This window comes from Crocodylus porosus, unplaced genomic scaffold (genome assembly GCF_001723895.1).
Source record: "Crocodylus porosus isolate Cpor-Errol unplaced genomic scaffold, CroPor_comp1, whole genome shotgun sequence".
Classification (NCBI taxonomy): Eukaryota; Metazoa; Chordata; order Crocodylia; family Crocodylidae; genus Crocodylus; species Crocodylus porosus.
Window position 1 is genome coordinate 71049160 of NW_017728948.1, and position 21447 is coordinate 71070606.

General features: G+C 44.9%; 1 protein-coding gene across 1 annotated transcript in view; it reads right to left on the reverse strand.

Moving 5' to 3' along the window:
* Positions 1-21447, reverse strand: part of GRID2 (glutamate ionotropic receptor delta type subunit 2) — a 1453399-nt gene that overhangs the window by 114238 nt on the left and 1317714 nt on the right. Inside the window, exon 11 of the mRNA XM_019552630.1 lies at positions 6373-6539. Within this exon, the coding sequence (XP_019408175.1) occupies positions 6373-6539 (167 nt within the window). The remainder of the gene's footprint in view (positions 1-6372; positions 6540-21447) is intronic.

Sequence of the window (21447 nt, forward strand, 5' to 3'; positions counted from 1 at the left end):
CGGGACTTTGAGTGGGAGGTCTGTAGTAGACTCCCACTGTTGTGTCCCCTGTGCTGAATTCCCCACGAATTTTTACACAGAGGGTCTCTAGCTGTCCATGCTGGTCGCCAACATCAGTTTGCGGTGTTTGCCCCAGAGAGGGCAAGGCCCCAGAGCGGGGCAGTTGGCCCCAGAGAGGGCAAGGCCCCAGAGCGGGGTAGAGAAAGGGAGAGGGCGAGGAACGCCGACAAGGGCGCCGGTATTAGGGTGGCAGTAGCGAGCCAGGCCCAAGGGCGACGGTATTAGGGCGGTGGTAGCGAGCCGGACCCAGGGGGCGCCAGTGATAGTCGGACGCCGGTGAGACAGGCCCAGGGCGCAGGGAGCGGGCTGGAAGATAGGAGCCCAGCCCAAGGGGGTGCCCGGCAGGCGCGGAGCCCAAGGTACCTGAGAGACAGAGAGGGCCCCAGAGGGGCGAGGGACCGTACAACGTCCCACGGAACAGCTGCGAAGCTTGGAGTGTGCTAAAGGGGAGGTTTGGAGGCACGCATACCCCTTAAGGGAGGGGCGCACGGAGGCGCCCCATTTGGAGTAGGGGCAAGAACACGCATACCGTTCACCAGGGGAACAAAGGCAGCCTCCCATTTAACTATTCAAGATCAAAGTCATGGCGGGCGAGATTCCGAGGGTGCTTGGACCACCTGAAGTTCATGGCCGCTCCTAGGCCCCACTCCCTCACACTAAGAGATACTGGAATAATTCACAGAATAAGCATATGCCATTATTTCCCCAAATTTTTCTCATTCCCCATATGTACTATTCTCTGTGATGTCCCCAGAGTTTAACAACAGCAAATCCTAAGTGTCCAAAAAGTTTTCATTATATTAGCAGACTCCAGTCTCTAGGAGTGAATCACTATCTGCAAACCCCCTTGAGAGAAAAGGATAACTGTGGCCTTGAGGGCTTTCAAATATGTAGAGATCTTCTATTTCTCTCTCTGGCTGCTGGGGATCCCCTCAGCTGGGGAGATAATGAAGAGTGCCTCATACTATTCATGTTACCTGGGCTGAGACTAGTTTTTTTTTTTTTTTTTTTTGGCAATCTTGCAGACCTTCTGCAGCTGCATTGGATGGATTTAACATTATGCAGCTGATAGGTCTGAATGAAATCTGGATGTTTCATAAAAGTAAAGCCATGCATTTTTACATAAATATGTTTATCCCCAGAAAAAAGCAGGAAATGACCATACATTTCAAATGGATTCCTTAGCACATTAAGGAATTTGAAATATTCATGTGAACATTTGCTAATCTAACCCAGTGAAATTTATTTCCTTCTCTATTTAGAATGCAGACTGCAGCAACTGTTGATTATTCAGCCTTCTCATTAGAAAGAAAAGCAAGGGTGATTTGTAAAATCCACATGATAGTAGTTGTGAAAAAGAGCACAAAGAGAGATTAGCAAAACCTATGCTTTATAAATCTGCCTCTTAAATAGTTTCTGCCAGAATTAAAAGTTTACATTTTAATTTGTGGAAGTAATGGGAAGTGGATAATAATAGGCTCTCATCACAAAGAAATAACTGTCTTAAGAAGACTCACTCATGCTTTAAGAAAATATCTATACCTACCCCCCTCAGTTTTCCAGTCTAGGCACATTCTGACATTTCTGGGTACATGGTTTGCATTCCTTCTGTTCAGCCATCAGTCTAGATAATATTAAATTTATTCATTAGTGCTAAATTTGCACAATATCTGTTTAGACACTCCTGTGTCTACAGATCTCACATTGTATCTATCCGTCCATCTTTCTTCATCTACTGTCTGAGCACTAAAGTGGCAGACTGGAAATCAAGAATCCCAGGTTCTATATTCCTGATTCTGCCATTGATAAATTATGACCTTGGGGAAGTCACAGTTCTCCTATGCCAAAGGTCACTCTTCTACTGAACAGGAAGAACATTTATTAATATTTATGCAGTCCTTCAAAGATTTTTGGATAAAAGATGCTACATAAGTGCAGATTTGTATACCTTTTTCTGCTTTCATGCACCTTCAAAATGTAATATACTAAAATGCTGTGATTTTGTAACAGAATACAATTGTACTTTAGCACCCAATGGCAATGCTTTAGAAAAAGACATAACTCATCTTCCCTAGTTCAGTACTGTATCACAGGAGATAATTTCTTCCTAATTCTAGCAGTGATCATTTGCAGTCCTCTGAGGACTGAAGATAGTATAATTGCATCAGTTACACATTACAGTTATTATGACTGAAATACTGTAATTGATACTGATTTTTTTTTCACACATATATTAGTTTTGCTATAAAGATAGTATAACCTTAAATGCAAACCCCTGGGGTGAAATTCTGCCCAGCCAAAGTCCAATAGCAACAATTTCATCACTGGTCTCCAGCTTTTTCGTTGTCTCCATTTCTTTAATTAATATAGATAACACTCCAGATGAGATATCCTTATCCTCTTGATCACTTTCCAACCATCTCCTGTAACTGTACCAGAGTTCAGAGAGCTGGGAGCCTTTCATTAAAAAGATTCTAGAAGGCATTCTTACGTTTCTCTAGCATGCCAGAAACCAAGCAAACACGGTTGCAGTCCTAAATATTTTCATTTGAGACTAGGCAGTCATGTTCATGCAGAGTCTTTAATTCTCTGAAATGTTCATTTTATATAAATGAAATGCATGATTCAGTGATTCTTCATTAAGTGTTTGTTCCTGGTATCTCACAGTACAAAAATCAGATAATTCACAAGAAATAAGAGAGTCAATGTATTTAGGCTCTTTCCATTTGTGGAATACCTATGAGCAGATAAGAGATTTCCTCAAATTGACATACTATATGAAGTTAGCTGAAGACTACCTTCTTGAATGTTTTACTCTACATACTGACTGAACACAAACATTCAGAAATCAAGCTGTGCAGCTTAGATGTGACCGGTTAGATTAATTCATATGGCATTAATTTCTCATTGTTTCTGTTTTCTATGAGAATGTGTGCCCAAGCATGTCTGGCACAAATACTTGGATGGGAGAATTTAAAATTAATTCCCTGTGAATACTGAAGAGTACAGTTTTGAAATTTTTTTTCTACAAATATTTGTGCCAGTAAAACTAATCAGTTGAATGTTCACAGAAAGCAAATACAAAAGGGGCACAAGGCTGAATGAACCATATTCATGTGACAATGAATCATATTCAATATGACAACCACACAAAAGAAATTCCAACAAAGCAAGTGTAAAATTATTACGTGCCTTAAGCATAAACATTTAGCAACACGTTTGAGGGAACAGGCTTGGAATAAATAAGCATGAGATTTACCCAAATCTTTACCCAAAATTTCAAATGGAAAAGCAGTAGCTTTCATAGGCCTGGATAAGTTTTTTTTTTTTTTCTCTCTCTGCTTTTTCACATCTACAATTTTGAATCGTTAGTGGACTGAAACTAACAATTCATAGATTCATAGACATTAGAGGCTGGAGATTGAGATGAGATTGAGTCCAGCCCCTCCCCTCCCATCCCCCCACCCCTGAGTTATAGGCAGGAAGTCAGCTGGGATCAAGTGATCCCAGCAAAAAAAATATCCAGATGTTTTTTGAAAGAGTCCAGAGTAGGTGCTTGCACCACCTCTGGGGGGAGTCTGTTCCAGATCCTGGACACTTGCACTGTAAATAACATTTTTCTTATGTCTAGTCTAAATGATGGGATAGGCTTATGAAGATGATCCTCTTGGTATTTCTGATCTCCCTGGGCACATCTACATGAGACGTTTACTGAGAAGTTGACTTATTAGCTGTCACACACCTACACATGCAGCACTATTAGGCTGGAGTAGATTAATTAACACTACAGCAGGATAGTATTTATAAGAACAGATGCTGCTCAGCTGCCTGGGGCATGAAGGTGTTACAGTATAGGGGCTGCCTGTTGGCTAGCCCCCACTGAAGCACCCTCATTCCCCAGCCAGCCCCTCAGCAGCACGCTGATGTGGGGGGAGCAGCCCTGGACTGACCAAGCTCAACCTGCTGCACTCCTGGGCACACATGCAGATGTGGCACCTGGGAGCAATAAACTCCAGAGCAACAAGCACTGGAGTTTGTGTATGCACCCTAATAGCATATGTAGATGCACCCACTGAAAACAAAAGGTACCAGAAATGTGACTAGTTTCCATGTTTAGACTAAGCCTAAGTACAGACAGTCAAAAACCATGAGAAGGAATTGATCCAATCTTTGCAGGTTTCTTTAAGCTGCCTAGATTGGATCTGTGGAACAGAACTTATATTCACTCTTCAGTTGGGGAATACAGGCAGATGCCTGCACTGGCTGAGGCCAAAAGGTGGGGGTGGGAGGTGTGGAGGGAGGCTTGCATACTTCCCTATATGCTGGATGCTACTGAGGGCACCTGAGCACAGCTGAGCAAGGCCATCCTTCATCTGTTGCCTGGCACATGCCTCCAACCCTCTGACGTCCCTCTCCCCTTGCAAGGGGAGGGGGCAGAGTCCTGGCCCCCAAAGCTGGGGTCTACCCAGCTGGGGGGGTGTCATGTGTCACATGGGGGGTTTCCCCATCCCTGCACAGCTGGCCTGTCTGTACAGTCCTGCCCCCTGTGAGTCTGCCTTTGATCCACAGGGGGAAGTGGGAATGAAGCCCCTCACCCCAATCTCAGCTCTCAGCCCAGCTGAGGTCTTCCCAGCAGGGGGAGGAGCTGCATGCTGCAGGGAGGTTTTCCCCCATGCCCTCCCAGCCAGGCCAGCTCTACAGAAGGAACAATTGGGCTCCGCCCCCTGGCAGAAGTCTCCTGGCATGTCTTGCCAGCTGCTGCTGGTGCTGGGATATGGTGCGATGTACTGGGTTGGCCAGAGGGCTTGCACCAGGTTGTGGGCGTGGAAGCGCTACACTGATGGAAGGTCCATGCCCTGTTGCCTGGCAAAGGTCTCCTGGGCTTGTTGATCTGACAGAGCCCAGCACTAGTGGTAGCTGGTGGGATGTCACAAACAATTTGGGGTCTTGTGCCACAGGCCTGATCCTTCCTTCTAGGAAGTGCTCCCATCCCGGCTGACTGGCACAAGCCCCATGGGCTGCCTGGCATGTCTCACTAGGGCCCAGAACCAGCAGCAGCCAGCAACACATGGCAGGCAGCCCAGAGGCCTTCTACTGTGCAGCAGGGTCCAGTCCTTCCTTTTGTGGAGCTGGTCTTCCCAGGCAGGGATGGGGAACCTCCCCCCGCCCCCAGCTAGGCAGACCTCAGTTTGAGGGGGAAGAGACTGGGGTGGGAGGCTTCATTTGTCCCTTCCCCTGTGGGTCAGTGGCAGAAACTCGCAGGAGGAAGGGCTGTACATCCCTTAGCTTAGCCCCCCGCAAGCTGCCTCACTAGGCTGATAGGCACAGGCAGGACATGGGTCTGGGGAGCAGAGTCTTTGCTGTTTTAGCTCTGTGACAGTCCAGGTTGGCTGCTGCAGAGGAGCACTGGCAGAGGCTAGCCCACCCACCCTGCAAGGGGTGGCTAGCGGGGAGCCACAAAGCAGCTTGGGATGCCAGGGGGCTGTGACTTAGCTTGAATCAGGAGAGGATCTGGGACAGAAGTTCCATAGATCAGTCTAACCTAAACTGATTACATCTGATACTACATCCATCCAGGTCTATCTTAAACCTGGTCTCACCATTTTGAAACTGGTCTATATGCACTGAATTTCTGTTCTGTTACAGATTTAGACCAGTTTCTGATCACTTATACCAGTTTATGTATATTTTCTGTCCCTAGCCTAAATCTTACTAGACTACTCCCTTGTATAGCCCTAAAATGGTGACTATGATGGGAATGAGCATCTGAACTCTTGAGTATTCAAAGAAATTCAGTATCTCAAATGGTCTTGAGATTATCTTCAGCACTTAACTGGTTTGTATGAGGAAGAGTAATCTTCTGAAAAATATAGAGTATGGCACCATCTTCTCAACACAGCAAAGAACCCAAACATTTACCTGATTCTGTCAGTAAAGTTCAGTGCAATTCACTGCTGTTTTTCAGGAAAGGTGAGACCAGTCAACACTACATCCAACAAAGTATATTAATGGAAATAGGATAAATAACTGGAGCTAACATACAAATGCCAGAGTGTGAAATTATAGCAATTTACTTCAGAGACGCATTCTATTACATAAGGCCTGGTGATACCAGCATACTTCCCTCTCCCACTCTATCCCATCCCACTTGAAGGCATTGCTTTTCAGTTTTACACACATTCCTAAGGTCAGGACTGCACAGAAAGAAAGAAATCATGAAGCCAAAAGCAATGGTGAAATATCCCCCCACCAGGAAAGTGATCTGAGAGGCATCTTCCCTTAACCCCTCTTCCCTTCTCTCCCAAACCTTACCTTTGTGAGAATACATCTCTGTAAGGGCTGCCATGCTGAAGAGCAATTCCATACCCCCTGTCTGCAATGGTGTTACCAACCGTGTAAAAGGAACAATCTGGGTCATTGATTGCCACATATTCCAGTACTGCTGCATCCCACACAAAAGCATAGTTCCCATATTTCACCTGCAGCAAGGAGAAGAAGAGATTAGAATGTAATCTGTCAATTTCTAGAGGCAGCCGGTTGAAATTAAGCTCCTTAAAATCTGAAATCTGATTAAAAATTGGTGAGGCTTCAGTCCAGATCTCAGCAGTTAAATATAACATTGCAAAAAAACCCATCTCCATGGTTAGCACTAGTTCAGTTCTTTTGTTTTTAAACTGCACAGACATACTATGAGTAGAATCTGAACTGAATGCAGCCTTCCTCAGGGAAAAGGCATATGAGGTGAGCAGTCAGAAAACCTTGGACAGTTTCTGTTCAGTGACTAACAAGTGAACTGCTATCTCTAAGGCTATCAACAAGGCATCTTTGGGGTTCACTTCTCATTTAAGAAAGTATAAAATGAAGTCATTTTTCAAAAGCATATAACAACTTGTTAGAAGAGGGCCTGAGAGAAAGGAGGTCAGAGAGAGCTAATAAATGTAATACACATTTTAATCCCTTCATAATTTAACCAACCCTTCAGACAAAGGATGATTTTATGATCAAGGTGCCTGACTAAGATGCAAAGAGATCAGTAATCAGTTCACAGCCTGGTCACGGACTTCATCAGGAAGTCACTAGGGGCCCAGCTTTTTAACAAAACTGCTCTTTTTAAGGCACTCAGTGGGTTCCGTTTTTCAGAGCATACTCAGTTGAAGCTTCTAGGTGCTGAGAGTTTTTTAAATTCCAGCTGTTTCTCTCACCATACAAGTCCCATACCTGCAAAATATGTCCTGCCTCACAAGAGTGTCATAAGGCTAAACTCCTTGATATTTTTGAGGCACCTAGACCCTGTGGTGATGACAGTCAGTAAGTATCCAGTTTTCTGCAATGACCCTATGGAACGGGCCACTAAAAAAAAATCCTACTCTATCAATATACTCTTTTTCAACTCCACATATCAAACAGCAGCAGCAGGGCTCAATATTTCATTGTCAAGACTGATCACAACTTGAGTATCACAATGCCTTTCCAATGAGAACTCCATTTAGACCACACTAATGGAAAGATTTCTTCCTGAAGTTATACTAATGAAAAAAGATATGCCTTGCCTGCCCTGCTTTAGAAGTCACTAAGCTTCAGGTGAATGTTTGCTAGAGCAGTTTGTGCAACCTACTTGATTAGGATTGCATCAATAATAATTTGGCTTTCTTGGCCAGCCCATTAAATATCTGCAACTTTGGAGATTGTCTTATCTTCCCTAGTTCTGTTCTCAGAAGCACTTTGTGCTGGTGTTTCAGGCATTGCTTCATTCAGTTCCATAGTGCTCCTGAACTGATTTTGCAACTGGAGGACAACCAGTGGAATTGGGAACATTTGTGATTGAATGAGTTTTATTTGCTACCCAGTAACAAGGCTCAGTTAACTTGCCAGCACACACCAGTTGCACTTAGGAGTTCAGGTTGCCCTCTGATGCAGTACGCAAATAGCACTGAGCATTCTAATATAATAAAGGGCTTAGTCTGTCTGTGTCTGTCTGACCACAATGCTTTCAGGCAATAGCACATGTGCTGTTGAAAAGCCAGCGGTGACTGGCTGCCGGGGCTGTGTTTCCTCAGGCAGGGAGGCAGGAGCCCAGCTGCTCCATGGGAAGAGGTGGAGCTGGAGGCAGGTAGAAGAGGGGAAGGGGAAGCCCCGCTGCTCTGTGGGCAGGGGCAGAGGCTGCTGGGTGGCAGGCAGTGGGGAGGGAGCTGCCATGACCACTGCCACCACCTCAGGTGGAGGGAAGCCCTGCTGCTTCATGGGAGGAGGCGGAGGCAGGAAAGTTGGGGGGGGGAAGAGCTGCTGCCACTTCCTCCCACCCACCTCCTTCTCCACATCTGCCTCCTCCCACCACCTCCTCCCTGCTGCTCCGCGGGAGGAGGCAGATGTGGAGGAGGAGGTGAGTGGGTGGATGGGAGGGAAGAGGAGGTACAACTGATGCTTCCTCAGGAGGAGGAAAGCTCTGGTGTTCCATGGGAGGAGGTGGAGGCAGAGGTAGGCAGACTTGGGGGAGGGAGCTGCCATCATCACCACTTCAAGTGGAGGGAAGCCCCACTGCTCTGTCAGAGGAGGTGGAGGCAGAGGCAGGTGGGGGGGGGGAGGGATCTGCCATGCTGGAAGCTGGGGGAGAAGGTGGCAGCAATGGGGGGACTCTGGAATGCGCACCCAAGGGAGGTGGTGCTTTCTCCTACCTTGGGGGTCTTCAAGAGGAGGCTGGACAGATATTTGGCTGGGGTGATATGATCCTGGCACCTGTTCCTGCCTGGGGCAGGGGGTCAGACCTGATGATCTGTTTAGGTCCCTTCCAACCCTAAGTATTATGATACTATGACTGTTTACATGGCCAGCCCCAAAGGGTGAGTGGGGAGCATCTAAACACTCCCTGAAACACTCTGTCATTCATGATGGGCAATTGGATAGCATTTAATAAAATTCACCTTATTTAGAGAGTGACATCCAGTCTGTCCCATTCTTCAGGTGGACACATAGCATGAATTATTCCTCAGCACCATCTCTCATTACTTCTGCATTAAAATTAGGCATAATTTTTTCTTATGTTGCCCACTTTGAGCAGCAGGAATACTGAAAGGACAAGTAGAAAGATTCCCTGCTCTCATTTTGAGTGCCTCGATCTTGACTTGGCTGTGATTTCAGTGAAGATTTTGATAAGCTCTGGGCTCAGTGCAGAGACTCTTGAGGAACTGTAGCCTACAGAGATCTAGAAAATGTTTACTGAAAGTATCCAAATTGAATTGTAAGGGTGTTCTAATTCAGTAATTTGGGAGGATTAAATCCCAGAAAAAGTCACATTCCTGGCAAAAAGGTCATATCCCTTCCAAAATCTGACTGCTTTCTCTAAAACATGGGGGTTCTAGAGCGTCAAAAAAAAAAAAAAAATTCCCCCTATCCCACTCAAAGCTTTACTGCTTCAGCTAACAACTTACAAAAACAATCAGCCTGTAGTAGGCCCCGGCACAAAATATTTCAACTCAAACCGTTGAAACTTAAAACATGGCCTTGTCATGGACAATGATGTGCACCCTGTATGATAAGCAGTATTACCAACCCCCTGGGTGCAGCAGCAGGGAAGTTAAGGAATCTTGTTAAAGCTTCAGGGACATGGGTTTGAGTGATGCTCTAGGCTGCTCCTACTTGATCCAGATGTAAATCCATACCTGGTACTCAAGCTGGTACCAGGGAGACACAGCTATAAAAGGGGCAGGGAGTTAACGGCAGCCAGGTACAATGAAGGCCACATCACTTCTTTCTATGCCACTAGCTACTGAAATTGAAGTGCCTTAAACTTGGGTGGATCTTTAAACTTTTTTTGACCACCTGAATTCCACTGATAATATGATGCTGAGTACTGAACATAAATAACGTATTTATTTGTATATCACACACCTGTACCCTTTACTCAAAAATGCACCCCAAATTTGAAGGGCTTAAGTCTGAAAGAAGGGAACTGATTTTTCTTCACTGACATAGAAGCGTGGAGATGCTGTGCTGTGATACTTGCCAAAAAAGTAAACATCTGTCTCTGGCCCAGGAAGCAGTAGGGATGGAGTCCAGTGTTAATGCTCTCATTGCTACTAGGGAACAAATCGTAGCTTTTCGTTGAGTAGCCAAATTCTTTAGCAGTGGTGAGAGCATTAAAACTATAGCTTGTGCCTGGAGCAGCCACTGAACTGGCTGTGAGTGAATGAACTACTGCGTGCAGTTGGCCATGCCATTGGATAAAATCTTTTTTTCTACATTCTGCCTTCCAAAAATAGTCTTATTTGTGGCATGTGAGTAAATGGAATACATTTTAAAATGCGTTTTCAATAGATCATTGTTTGTACCCTCCATTGTTTTAAACTCTCATCCATGCGTTATTTTCAATTTTCTTTTCCTATACATTCTTTTCAGCATGCTCTGCACACAAGCCTCACTAGCTAACTATGTTGTAAAACTGACCCAAACTCATTAAATGTAGTAATTGGGGATAACATACGTAACAGATAAGTGAAAAGGAAACAGAATGCAAAGAAGCCATCTGAGGCAATGTAACCCAAAAAAGGGTTACATTGACTTAAAACCAAGTCAGCATATTAAATTGCAGCCTGTCAGTACATCAGCTAGATTAGAGTTTGACAATATAGCTGATAGTTTACAGGTTTGCATATAAAGGTGACCAAAGCATGCCACACTTGCTTCATGTTTGAGAGAAGTAGTGTATAAAATGCTTTTTTGTTTAAGGCCATTCTTTTCACCTTCCCATGTTAGTAACACATTTTGAATTGCATTTGTGGATGTGGAGGAATTTTCTTTCCCCAACATCATAAATAGTAGAGCAGAGAAGTGTCCATGTTGTTTCTCTTTCTTGCAGGTGTGACAGGATGTCATGAACTCACCACCTCCCCAGGATGCCAAATGTCCAGAAATGTATGGACAGTCCACAATCCCGCCCCCCATCCCCACCCCTCAGCAATACCCACCCCGCCACAAACCTCCCATCAAAAAAACAGGCTCAAAATGTGTGTCTGGGATGTCCATAAGAAAACTTGAACCATCCATAAAAAGCTAAGAAACACTGAATTTGTTTCTAGATCCTTGTTAAAATGAAGCTAGATTCAAGTGTCCATGCTGGAGAGAGAGAACACAGCAGAATCACCTGGCATCTAAGCAGGAGCATTGTTCCGATACCTGTAGAAAATTGTCTGTCAAGGATTTCTGGACCACAGGAATGTCTGTAGCTCCTTCTACCCTCCTGTCCTAGCCAAGTGCTGCATGTATGCCCTGGCCAGCATCTGCCTGTGGCTGCTCTGTGCTTACTACATGATGGTATGCAGGGCTGCATCATCCCAGGCCAGGAAGGACAATGACAGAGATGGGGGGGGTGCTGGAGGTGGGGAGTGGGGGAATAGGGGTCAGGCCAAGGAGTGGCATGTGTAGGGGGCAACATGGTGCAGTGTGTAGTCAGGGGTATCAGGGTCTTGGGTGAATAGGGTATTTCGGAGGGGAATCACAAAGTAAGATCATTGCTGTAGTCAAGTAGATTTTCAAAACAAAGAGTAATTTTTTTTACTGACAATAAAAACATTTGTCAGTAAAAGAAAGTGGTTGTCAGTTACAAGTTTGCAGATATTTAGTTAAAAAAAATTATTGGATTGCCAACCTTGTACCCCCAAATATACACATAACATCCTCAAAAAGAGGCATGTAGTTCTTGATTTCTAGGAACATACATGGATTTCTCCTTCTGTACCTGACTTGGGACATAACTCTATCTGAAGGTGGCAGGAGGGAGGAGGTGGAGGTGAAGTCACAGTGAATAGACAGTATTCATCTGATTTTGAGTACCAAATGGCTAAATGAGGGATTAAGCCATATGAGGTCATCCCATCAATTAAACTACCAGTATAGGTGTATTTTCTATAGCCCAGTGCAATTCTCTTTGGTATTTTTGCCCAATCCAATTATAAATGTCCAAAGGAGTGGTGTTCACTCTGCTTTTCACAGGAGACTGTTCTTTAGCCTCAATTTTATTTTGATGTTCAGCATAAATTCTTTATTTCTTCTTCCTTCAATCTTCCCCTTCCTCTCATCACTCCTGGTTATTACCCTTTTGTGCCACTCTAAATAATCTTTCTCCCTCTTAGGGAGCTGACATCTTTCAAATATTTATGAACTGTAATCATGCTCCCAGCACCTTAGTTGTCATTTAGCCAAACTAGGTGTAGTTAGTGTAGCTCTTTAATCTTCCCTCCTGAGCCTATCATTTCAATCCCCCCAATTATTATCTTTTGCTCACCCCTGAACTGTCTCTAATTTGTCATTTTTGTATGGTAATGAGAAGTGTATTGCCTAGCAAAGTATTGAAGGAATGCCCAGAAGTACTGAAGGAATTTTGTTGTCTTAGTTATTAGTGTGCACTTCCTAGTGTAAAGAAAATATCTTTTAAAATACACATAAGTAAATCTTCATTCTGATACTACTCTTCTAAGCATATCTGGACAAAACAGAAACTGATGGCTATCTTCCCAGTCTGAGAACAGAATTTTGACAGAGTACAGTCTATCTCAGGGGTGGGAAATTATTTCAAGCAGAAGTTCGCTTACTCAGTTTTGGCAAGCTGTTGAGGGCTGCATAGGTAGCCTTGCCCCTTGACAGGCACCTGCTTCCTAGTCGCCATCTTGTGACTGGAAACCCTGACCTTTGACACCAGAAGGCTCTCCCCTTGCCCCCAGAAGTACTCCTTTCAGCAAGGGGTTTTGCCATCTCAGAACTAGAAAAATACCAAATTATATTCTAAAAAGTGAACATCTAAAACATTCATTAACTTGATTTCAGAAAAATATTTTGGCCTGGTTTATATGAGTTTGTGTAGTGTATACAGAGGTGATTGTATATAATAGCTTAAAATTAAGTCTTACTCTTCTATATTTTGGAGCGGGGTGGGTATGTGCTTATGGGTGGTTGTGAGTGTGTGAGAATGTGGGGTATGGGAGAGAGTGTGGGGTGAGAGAGCATGTGGTTGTGTATGTGGATACGTGGAGTATGGGTGGGAGGGTGGCTGAGAGGTGTGGGTGTGGGGATTTGCATGTATGGCAGTGGAAGGGGAGGTGTGGGTGCATGTATATGATGGGGTGTACATGTGAGACTTACCCTACAAACACACACATACACACACCACCCCTCCCTATATACCCCCCATCCCTCCCTACACACACACACACACCTGTCCCTCCATACACCCCCCCCCCCACAGACATCCTTCCTCCCTACACACTCTGGGTACTGGCGCAGCCCAATGCTCCCTGGTTTGGTGATGTGGCTGGGAGCCATGTGGTACTGGAGCAGTGCAGAGGCAGGAAAGCATGGGAAATGGTGGGTGTGGGGCTGGGTTGGGGTGGGCTGCTGTGTTGCTGCCAAGGCTCCTCATGAGTCCTGCTGCCCCTGGCTCCCATCATCTTTGACAGGCAGCCAGGAGCAGGTAAATATTTTCTAAAATTTTTAGGGGCCCTGTGGGCCAGATAGAATGGCCTGGTGGGCTGAATCCAGCTCATGGGCCATATTTGCCCACCCATGGTCTATTTAAAACTCTACTTATATATTATGCATACATATTACTAACATGGGAAGGTGAGAAGAGAATGAATAAAGAGCCAGAACAAGTTGATAAAGAGGCCTGTAACCTTATCACTGGCAGAAACCCAGCTCTCTACTCTGGGTCACATGATAAACCCCCAGTTCCACATCATGACAAAAACCCAAGAAGGTACACTGAATTATGAGGGCTAAGCCAAAATATCCTGGTAAAAGGAACAGATCCTTGTGGTATGACTTAGTGCTCATGTCATTTTTGCACCCCACAATTCAAGATTTCCACAGTACTATATTTTCATTTTGTGTTGAGATAATAACATTTCAGGATAGCAAATCTAAATGCAGTTCACACTCTATCACAGCACCCAGGAGTGTTACAGAAGCATTTGTATGAAGGAAGTGTACATTCAGCAGCAAACCCAGCTTTCTAGTCACTCAGGCTATAAAAGAGCAAGCTTTCAAACTACATTCTTCTTCGCAGTTAGCTTTAATGTAACTGTAGCTGGCTAAAATATTTTTGTATTTGATGAAGACTTGTATAACAAATTACAAATACAATTGGATATATATTGTGTTCATAAGGGTCAATGCTACTTACATATTACCCTTGAATTTAAGTGAAGCAAGGAGATGGATTGTTAGACCACAATGTTTGGCTTCACCCTTCAGTTTTGTGACTTATTCCAAGTGAGTTAATACAAAAAGGGAATCTACTTAGCATTGTACCAAACAGGGGAAGTCAGCACATACCTGTTATTAAAAATTATTTATGTAAGTCTATGTATACTTGCTCATTACAAGGAACCTTGAGTATATACAGTATGAAGTAGATTTATATTTACCTGTGGCATTTCCAACCTTTTGTGGGCTGACTCCTGCATGGGAGGGAGACTGCACTGCATATTTTATGTACTTTTTAATATATATAAAATGTGCATATTAGATTTTTTTCCAGGACTAGGTCTAAAAATCAATGTGGTACAATGAAAAGCTCTGAACGCCATATTCCCATATCTCAAAAAAGTGCACACACTCTACTTTTCCCCATATATTTCTATTCTAAGCCCTCCACCCCAACCAAAGGAAACCCGAATCTGCCTATTAAGGTACTGACTGCAGCAGGCAAACTGAGTTATGTTCAGGCTCTTAGCATAACTTTAGGCCTTCCCAGAACTAAGCAATTAAATTGTACACAGTCACTGGGAAAATGAGTCCTATGATTTAGGGCAGTGCAAAACAGCACTGTTTCATTTTGACTTCCATTTCACCATTTTGAAGGGACAGTGCTTTGTCTTGTTGTTTAGTTTTGTTTCAAAACACTGTTCTATTTCGTTTTGTCAGAACTGTTTCAACATTTCACTCATAGGCTATAATGGTGAATCATGAAAATGCCTATAACTTTATCATTTCTTGCCTGATTTGGATGAAATTGCAAGAATGGTAGCCCCTTCTGAGGGAATGAAGCCTGTCAAGTTTCAAGGAGATAGGTGCAGGGATTTTTGCGATTCTGCACCTCAAGCTGCTGAGAGCAAAACTCATAACACTTGCTGGAAGCAGCAGCTTGCTGTCATCCTGTGTGCAGATCTGGGGGCCTCCCACCTGGGAGGGCTGTGGGGCTGTGTTGGACATCTCCTAGGGGTGCAGGCCCCCAGATTTGCATGCAGGATGACAGGAGGCTGCTGCTGCCACCTGGGACTGGTGTTGGGCACAGCCCACGCCCAGTACTGGGAAGACTGCTGCTGCCACTGGTCCCAGGCAGCAGTGGCAGCCTATCATTCTATGCATGGATCTGGGGGCCCACACTACCAGGAGGGCTGTGGGGCTGGCATTGCTGCTTGGAGTGTAGCTTGGTGACAGGAGGTGGGGGAGAGCCAGGACTGACTATGTTCCAAGTGGCTCTGCCAGCCCCATGGAGCTCAGCCTGGCAGTGAAAGAGCCAGTGGTGAAGCTGCTTGGAGCACAGCCCTGGTGAGCACAGCCCAGTGGTGGGAGGCTATGCAGCCCCACACAGCTGAGCCTGGTGGCAGGAGGTGGTGGAGAGCCACTGGCCAAGGCTACAATTGGAGCCAGGGCTGTGCTCAGCACAGATCTGCCATTGGCTCTCCTGACGCTGGGCTGAGCTCCATGGGGCTGATGGAGTTACTCAGAGTGCAGCCCTGGCTCTCCCTCACCTCCCACCACCGGGCTTCTTTGAAACTCAAAACATTTTTGTTAGGGTGACAGTATTTGGATCTTGGGGAGCATTGGATCTGCAGCTGAATAAAAGGCTATAACCTGTGGCCTAGCAAGCTGCTAACCACAAGGCAGAATGGTATGTTAACAGTAACATTGCAAGAGGCTTAGGCAAGCATTTTCCTAATAATATAGTAGTGTTGTAAGATATATATTTCATTGTGTAAAAGAAACAGGATGCAAACCACCGGCTATCATTAGGAGATAAAGCAGATTTTGCTTATGAATGCTTATACTAAGTAGCCATCCTAACTGTGTCAACCATTTTCAAGCGAGTCTGCATTAAGTCTGTGTGCTGTGAATGAGACAAAGTCTCAGAAATGTGGAGATGGTACAAACTAGGACTAACAAACACACTGGAATGTGAATGACAACACGTAACTGATAACAGAATCTGAGACAAACATCTGCAAAAAGGTGAATGGTGATTGGTAAAGAAGCCATTAGAAGCTTCCAGGCTTTGGTCGAAGTCTGCCCAAGTGACTGAAAGAAGCAGGGGTCAACGTCTTAAGTATGCGCTCATAGCAAAATACATGTAAATAAGTTAAATGCATAGGTAATTATATGCTAATGAAGTAAACAGTAAACAGAGGCAGAGCTTAAGATGGGAAGGACTAAGGGTGGAACAAAGGAGGGACAAAGGTGGGGTAAATGTTAATGAGTATCAACCAAGGTGTACAAATATGAAAAAAATAATGTTCAGCGCAGTTCCCCGGTTTGTTGGAGCTTTATCCGAAGCTGTCTCCATTTTGAATAAAGCTGTTGATAAGCAATGTGTGCAGGTGATGTGTGATGACATCGATCCATTGTCTCTCTAGTCATTGAGCATCGCATGGAGTCAAGGTCTAACAGTTTTGAGTGCCCTCATTTCATTTTGAAGCTGTTTTGAAGCCATTTGTTTTGTTTTGATTTCGTTGTTTCAAGCTTGAAATGCATTGAAACAGCTTCAAAATGAAACATCTGTTGAAATTTTGCACAGCCTTACTATGATTAGTACAGTGGGCTAACCAGGTACAGTAGTTTCCCTAGAAAGAGAGAACCAAAAACAGAATAGGATTGGAGTACCTTATCTAAAAAAAAAAAAGAGGTAAGGATCTTGAGGATTAGACATTTTGAGATGAGAAAGTTTCAAAAGCAGTAGACAAAGTGTGTGTTGTGTGTTGCCACCCTGGGGAGAAAGGATCAACCTTGGAATTCTTGTTTGAACAATGAGGAAACCAGAAACTAATATCCCACACATACAGCAGAGGATCTGAGGTGAGTACCACCAAACGTCACTGCTATAATTCCTGAAGGAACCACTTGCCAGCTGTATTACAAGGATAATAAGCTTGTAATAAACCTAGAGGGTACTAATAAAGTTCACTTGATACCAAATCAGATGAAGAGCCACATCAATCCTTGGGGGTCTCTGGTAAAAGGAATCCTGGAGCAACAATTGGCAAGCCAGCCAGGGGCCAGAGATGGATAGACGGTGTCAAGTTGGGAATCATAGCTGATGGGCAAATTTAATTTCTAGGGGTCGGGGGTCAAGGAATTCAACCCAGTCCCTGATTTCCCTCTAGGCTATCTGCACTAGGGTGCCAGACAGAGATGATTCTTGATTGGATTAGTTCTCGGCAAGTTGTAAGAATTAAGCATGTTGTGTCTGTTCCTCTGGAACTGATGTCTGTAACAGTGCAGCAGTCTGTGGAGGAGCTGAAAGTTGATACAGAGAAACAGGTTAAGTAGCTAAAAAATTCTCAGTGTCAGATATCTGTTGAATCTTTGCTGATGGCTGTTATACAAAAGACAACATCAGAGGAGAGGAATGAGTTAACAAATACATGCGGAAAGTTAGAGAGCAAAGCAGTGTAGAGACTAATAGAGCTTATTCGGATGCAAGAGCTGGCAGGAGGGGCAGAGCCAGAGCTGACAAAGAAGATGATCTGATGAAAGGTATGCAGCCCAGGAGAGGCAGAGCCCTGAAAAACCAAGAGGTCTGGCAATCCAGAGGCAGAGCCCTAAAGAGGTCAAAAGGTTAAAAAGAAAAAAAGACTAAAACTGCCAGAGCTGAAAGCCTGAGATTTCAGCTAGCCAAGGAGGGGCCATAAATCCCAGAAGTGAGACTGTACCCATAAAAAGTGAAGATAACTAGGGCAGAAAAGCCTGAAAACTGGTCCTGGGTAAGACCTAAAAACTATACCTTCCTGGGTCTGGTTAATATGGTGGAGCTACTTGTGGTGGGGTAGTCTTTACAAAATGCCACATATTGCCACCCCAGAGAAAGGTGAGTACAGGGCACCTGAAAACCCTGGCTCCCATTGCCTTGTGGGTTATTCTTTGGTGAAAGAAGGCCAGGGGTAACATACCCTGACAGAAAAAAACCTTGGTGAAGGCCAAGGAGGGAAGATGTGTGGCAGGGCACAAAGAAAATACTGCTAAAAAGCAGCCTCTGCAAGGATCAAGAAGGGGAATCTCTGGGCAAAGCCAGCCATAGTGTCAAAAGTGACCTGACATGAACTAACCTAAAGGGGTTGAGCCCCTTCCTTTTTTGTCTTTGTGTTTTGCAGAATGTCAGTGGCAGTGGCAGTCTCTCGAAGTCAAGGATGATGCCTGTCTAGCTTGATGGGTCCTCAGGTGACTGAGGAGCCCGATTCTGGATACACACATTCTTCAGCAATGGGGGCATGTTGTTGCATGGGGGAGTGGGATTCACAGCCCCGGGTTGGTCTCCTTCCTCCACTGCTGCCATTCCACCTCAGTATTGAGTCATTGGGCCTTGAAGTGGTGCATGCCTTGGTGGACGAGGTGGCACCACACTGAATGGTCAGCAGCTTGCTCCTCCCAGCCATTGGTGTTGATGCCTCCATGCTCAAGGGTGACCTTAAGTGTGTCTTTGTACCACTTCCGCTGGCTGCCCTTTGAGCATTGGCCAACAGAGAGCTGGGAAAAGAGAATCTGGCAAGGGAGGTGGTTCTTGGACATCTGGATGGAGTAGCCTGTCCATCAAAGTTGATTTCTCAAGAGCAATCAATGATGTTGGTGGATGCAGCTTCATGGAGGATGCTCACGCTGGTCCAGTGGTCCTCCCATTTGATCCCCAGGATTCGAAGCAAGCACCACTGGTAAAAGCTCTTGAGAGTCTTAATGTGGTGTTGGTAGATGGCCCAGGTTTCACTGCAGTAGAGGAGCATGGTCACAATAGCCTTGTAAACCAGGACCTTTGTCGACTTCTTAAGGTCTCTATTTTCTAAGACATGTTATTGCAGCTTGAAGGCAGGAGCACTGGGGCAGTTAACCTGGTGCTGGACTTCTTCATCAATGGCAGCCCATTGAGAGAGGTGGCTGCCGTGATTGGAAAGTGCCCCATGTACTCCAGAGTGTACCCGTCTATGTAGATAGCATGAGGGATGTTCAGCTGGCTTGGCAAGGGTTGGTGGAAACCTTCATCTTCATGATATTCAAGGACAGGCCAAGTCTCTTATATGAAGCATTGAAGAGTTCTAAGGTAACTTGTAGATCCTGTGCAGAGCGAGCCATCATGCAGCAGTCCTTGGTGGTAAGTTTAGTTTTTGCCTAGAAGTGCCCAAGACTGAAAATCTTCCTGTTCAGTGGATACAGGATACTGATGCTGGATGGTAGATCATCTCAGATGAGGTGGATGATGGTGGTCAGGTAGATTGTGAACATTGTGAGGGAGATCACGCAACTGTGTTTGACCCCAGTCTGGATGCAGAAGGTGTCAGTTTTAGATCTTTCACTTAGGATAGTGGCAGTCATTTCATCATGAAGGAGCCTCGGCATGGTGACAAACTTCAGGCAGCCAAGGCATGGAGGATGGTCCACAAAGCTTCACGATTTAAGAAATCAAATGGCTTGGTAAGGTCAATGAAGGCAAGGAACAGCTCTTGATTTTACTCCTGACATTTTTCTTGGATCTTCCTGGAAACAAAAAACATGTCCTCAGTGCCCTGAGATGGTTGGAAGCTGCACTGGGTTTTTGGAAGGATCTCCTTGGAGACAGAAAGAAGGCAGTTCAGAAGGATGTGGGCCAGGATCTTACAGAAGGGACATGCACCTGTAGTTACCACAGTCCGATTTTTCCCCCTTCTAGTAGATAGTCATGATGGTTGCATTCTTGAGACCCCCGGGGATGTACTCTTCATCCCAAAGGCAGAGGATAAGCTGGTGGAGTCATGATGTGAGCCAGAAGCCACCAGCATGGTAGATCTCTGCGGGTATACCATCTGGCCCACAGGATTTATTGATTTTCATCTGTTGGATGGCCCGCTTCAGTTCTCCGATGGTTGGTGGCTCACGAAGGGAATCCACCACAGGGCTTTGCAGGATGGCTTGGAGGATCTCCTCTGATACAGTGGGCTCCCAGTTAAGGAGGAGTTTGAAATGCTCCTTCCAATGCAGACAGATGGCATCTTCATCCTTGAGGAGCTGGGAGATGTCCTGTGATTGAAGGGGGTTTTGTCCAGTGGAGCAGGGTCTGTAGATTGTCTTGGTAGCCTGGAAGAAGTTACGCATATTATGCTGGTCGGCACAGCCCTGGATCACATGTGCCTTCTCCACCCACCAGTTGTTCTTAATGTGACGGATGCTTTGCTGGACCTCAGCCTTCGGCGGGTGGCACACTGCCATTTTTTGCCGAGTTCATGGGTAGCTTTTCCAGGCAATGTAGGCTGCATGGTTCCATTCAAGGAGATTGTGAATCTGAGCATCATTGGCACAGAACTAGTCCTGGTTCTATCACAATATGAACCTAATAGTTTGGGCACAGGCATCTTGGGCAGAGGACTTGAGTTGCTCCTGGTGTGCCTGGATGGAGATATCATCAGCACTAGGGACTTCCTCTAGTGCACTATACAACTGGGCCTGGAACTCCTCCCCACTGTCCAGGGTTCTTCAGAGCTGTGACATTCAGCCATCTCTGGGTGGTCTTCTGGGTCTTCTGGTGTCTTGGTGCCAGGTGGATGCTCATCACTGAGTGCACAACTCAGTGGGTCTGTCCAGCAACAGATTCCATGACCTGAACTAACCTAAAGGGGATTCAGCCCCTCCCTTTTTTGTCATTGTGTTTTGGAGAATGTAAACTACCACAAAGGCATCAAGAAGTTTGCTTGGTATAAAGAAGAATCAAACTTGATTGTGTTATGTGTAGTCATTGTTTTACTTGCTTGGTTGTGTTTGTGCAATATTATTATTATAAGTGGTAATAATATTAACTATGCTAAACAATAAAACTTCATAGCTTGATAAGCTATGAAATATCTGCAGAGTGGCTATAGAAAATGGTGCATCACTTGGAGCATTGCCTCCAGAGCCTCAAAAAGTTTGGCCAAGCCAAAGATCAAGAAGCCTGGATTGACCTTATTTTTATTGTCATTCTTTTGTTGGTTTCCTTTTGTTTCTTTTGTTTTGCTTGTGTTAAGTATGTATTTTACCTTTTTATAGTAGAAATAATAATGTTTCATAGTTTCTAAAGTCGGAAGGGACCTGAGTAGATCATCTAGTCCGACCCCCTGCCATGGCAGGAAATAATACTGGGGTCAAACGACCCCAGCAAGATGTTCATCCAACCTCCTCTTAAAG